Source organism: Chenopodium album, chromosome 1, assembly GCF_948465745.1.
Source record: "Chenopodium album chromosome 1, dcCheAlbu1.1, whole genome shotgun sequence".
Taxonomy (NCBI): Eukaryota; Viridiplantae; Streptophyta; class Magnoliopsida; order Caryophyllales; family Amaranthaceae; genus Chenopodium; species Chenopodium album.
Genome location: NC_137834.1, coordinates 22,887,196 through 22,891,034, shown reverse-complemented (window position 1 = coordinate 22,891,034; position 3,839 = coordinate 22,887,196). Strand labels below are relative to the sequence as shown.

At 33.4% G+C, this 3,839-nt stretch overlaps 1 protein-coding gene across 1 annotated transcript; it reads left to right on the top strand.

The window, feature by feature from the left end:
• Window positions 1–1,051: 1,051 nt before the first annotated feature.
• Window positions 1,052–1,861, top strand: LOC145629507 (uncharacterized). Its single transcript, XM_081682128.1, has one exon. It carries the CDS (start codon window positions 1,052–1,054, stop codon window positions 1,859–1,861), a length of 810 nt encoding a protein of 269 aa, XP_081538254.1.
• The last annotated feature ends 1,978 nt before the right edge of the window (window positions 1,862–3,839 follow it).

Below are 3,839 nucleotides of genomic sequence, written 5' to 3'. Positions count from 1 at the left end.
TTGTGTAAAGTAAAATGAATAAAAACTAGCACTTTTTTTTTTAAAAAAAAAATTAAAAAAAATAAAAACTAGCATCTATTAATCTTAAATTTATTATTATATTTTTATTTACTTATATATTTTGTTTAACACTAATCTTTTAAATTTAGTTTTTATCAAATTTATAAATTTATAGTGATCCGGAACATCACTCGGGCCAATAACTAGTTTGATATCAAAACGAAAACCAACCTGAAATATAGACGTGTAGTAGTTTAATTGAGACATTACATTAGCCACCTGGTTTGTAAAGTCCTAATTACAAGTGAAATGATGATGCTAACTTTCCATTTAACTCCCAAAAAATGTGGTTTTTCAAAGTGGACCACTATACATGGTGGATTCGCTATATCTATATAGATAATGTTGTATGTAGTCTTCAATAAGTAAGTTTTTGTGGGAGCATTGTCCCACATGGAAAGAATATGAAAGGTTGGTCTTGTTTATTAACTAGTGTGTACTATGTGTATTATGATTTGTAAGCCTTTTTGTGTGGGCTTGATCATGGGCTTGTTAGTAGATGATTGGTAGTATATTTATCAGAATATTAACTAATCATAGACTAGCACTTAGGCACGTGGCACGCGCGCGACGGTTAATTAATTATGACTAACATGTGCCTATTAATTAATTAATATTTTTTTTTTAATTTTCGGATAATATAGGGAGGCAGTTATTTTTGGGATAAAATAAGTGCCATACTTATCTCTATATAATTGTTTCATTGGCAGTAAAAATAATCAGTTTTTCATATTCATTCTGATAAACGTTCTTCTCAAAAACATGTTCATGGAGAGTGAAAATTATGCTGTGTTTTCATTCTTACAAATAGGATAATCCTGGGGGTAAATTAGCGTAGGAATTCCCATCAACATTGCAGTGGGGGCTAATATTATCCTAAGGACAGGGATTAATCTCGTCCTATTCTGTTTGTATTTTTATTGTAATTAGTTTTCTAATTTTCTGTAATTGTAATTTGCTAACAATCTTAGGATAATATTAGAATTAGAATATGGATGCAGCAATGAAGATTTTCGGCAATAATGCTGTCAAATTGGACCGTTTTGATGGAACTAATTTCCTTCGTTGGAAGGAGAAGATGTCGTTTCTACTCACCACTTTGAAGATATTCTATGTTCTTGATCCTAAACTGGAAGCCTTACCAGAACCATCAGACAAAGACACTGAAGAGGAAGTTGTCCAACGCAAGAATCGTGTTGAAGACGAGATGCTGTGCAGAGGGTACATTCTGAATTCGTTGTCTGATCGCCTATATGATCTCTATACTCCTATGAAGTCTCCGAAGGAGATGTGGCAGTCCCTTGAGTACAAATATGATGCAGAGAAACAAGGGGCAGATAAGTTCATAACTTTTAAATTCTTTGAGTTTACTATGGTCGATGGTACTTCTATCTTAGATCAAGTTCATGAATTTCTGATTCTGATATCTAATTTTAAAGACCTTAACATAACCATTCCCGAGAAGTTAATTGTTGGGGGGATCATAGCCAAATTACCATCTTCCTGGAATGATTACAGGAAGAAATTGTTGCATACTTCTGAGGAATTCACTTTAGAACAGATTCAACAGCACTTACGAATTGAAGAGGAAACTCGAAATCGTGAGAAGGATATGAATATTGCATCTAGTTCTAAAGTGAATACTGTAAGTCAGAAGAATAATAAGAAGGGTAAAAAGAGAAAGGCTAATGATGATTCCAATAATAATGATAACACCAACAAATCCTCTAATCCGAATAAAAAGGGTAAAAGGGATCTGTCTAATGTTGAGTGTTACAAGTGTGGGAAAAAGGCCATATGAAACGTTTCTGCAGAAATCCTTCTAAGAAGGAACAGAACAAAAATCAAAATCAGAAGAAAAATGATGAAAACGTGACTGCTGCTAATGTTGTTGAGGAAAGGGACAATGATATTATTGCCATGATTTCTGATTTGCACATTGGAGTGATCCAAGAGTTGCACATGGCTGCTGTTGTCCCTTTGAATGATGATTGGTGGTATGACTCCGGTGCAACCACTCATGTATGCAACAACCGTTCACTTTTCAAGGATTATGTTGAAGCTGTTGAAGGACATGAAATTCTGTTGGGTGATCATCGCACAAACAAAGTCCTTGGAACAGGAAGTGTAGAACTCCAATTTACTTCTGGAAAGAAAGTTGTACTGACTAATGTTTTACATGTTCCAGATATTAGAAAGAATCTGGTTTCTGGTTTTGTTTTATGTAAGAAAGGACTCAAAGTTGTTATAGAGTCCGATAAGCTTATTATTTCTAAGGCAGGAACCTTTGTAGGCAAAGGTTATGTAAGTGATGGTATGTTTAAACTCAGTATCAATAAAGTTGCAAGTTCTAATTATTCTTGTGTGCAATCTTTTGATTTCAGTTTTAATGTTGTTGAATGTTCAAGTTTTAATCTTTGGCATAATCGATTGGGACATGTTAATTATCAAACAATGAAATTTATGAATAAAAATGGACTGATTTCATATAATGATGAGCATAAAAATAAATGTGAAGTTTGTGTCCAATCGAAAATGAAGAAAAAACCTTTTCCAAAGGTGGACAGAAATTCTGAAATTTTAGAGCTTGTACATTCTGACATTTGTGAGTTAAATGGTGTTTTAACTAGAGGTGGAAATAGGTATTTTATTACTTTTATTGATGATTGTTCTAAATTTACCTATGTGTATTTGCTGAAATCAAAAGATCAAGCTTATGACAAGTTCTTGATTTACAAAGCCATGGTTGAAACACAAAAGGGCAAGAAATTGAAGATCTTGCGAAGTGATAGAGGTGGGGAATATTTTCCTACTGAATTTACTTCTTTTTGTGAAGATAATGGAATTGTACATCAAGTTAGTGCACCTTATAGACCTCAACAAAATGGGGTGGCTGAAAGGAAAAATGGAGTTTTAGGTGATATGGTGAATGCCATGATTGTTAACTCCAATTTACATATGAATCTATGGGGTGAGGCTTTGCTAACAGCTTGTCATGTACTTAATAGAATTCCTTCAAAGAAAATGAAAATGTCTCCATACGAAATTTGGAGAGGAAGAAAGCCTAACATTAGTTATTTTAGAGTTTGGGGATGCTTGGCTTATTACAAAGTCCCGAACCCTAAGAAAACTAAATTAGGTCCAAGAGCTTTGAAAAGTGTATTTGTGGGATATGCTGAAAATTCAAAAGCATATAGGCTTTTGGATTTAGACTCAAATGTTATAGTGGAATCAAGAGATGTTGAATTTTTTGAAAATAAATTTAAAGGTGATTCCAAAAGTGTTAGTAAGTCATTGCAATTGCCACAAACAAATTCTACTCCTTCTAGTGGGAATACAAGAGTAAATCCTAGTAATTCAAATGAACCAAGAAGAAGTGTTAGAGCTAGAAAGGAGAAGAATTTAGGATCGGATTTCATTAACTCTCAAGCAATTTCTTTTCTAGTGGAAGGAAATAGAGATGTTGTTACCAATAAAATTCCTTTGATTCTTAATGTGGAAATTGAGAATGATGAACCAAAAACATTTCAAGAAGCAATGACTTCTAGAAATGCTGCATTTTGGAAGGAGGCAATTAATGATGAGATGGAGTCTTTAATGGCTAATAAAACTTGGGTCTTGTCAGATTTGCCTCCTGGTTCCAAACCTATTGGTTGCAAATGGATTTTTAAGGTAAAGAAGAATGTTGATGATGAGTCAATACAGATTTTCAAAGCTAGACTTGTTGGACAAGGATTTTCACAAAGAGAAGGGATAGACTATTTTGATACATATGCACC

What these genes read in the sequence shown, in the direction of transcription:
- LOC145629507 (XM_081682128.1), top strand. Translation starts at nt 1,052, where the DNA reads ATGGATGCAGCAATGAAGATTTTCGGCAATAATGCTGTCAAATTGGAC.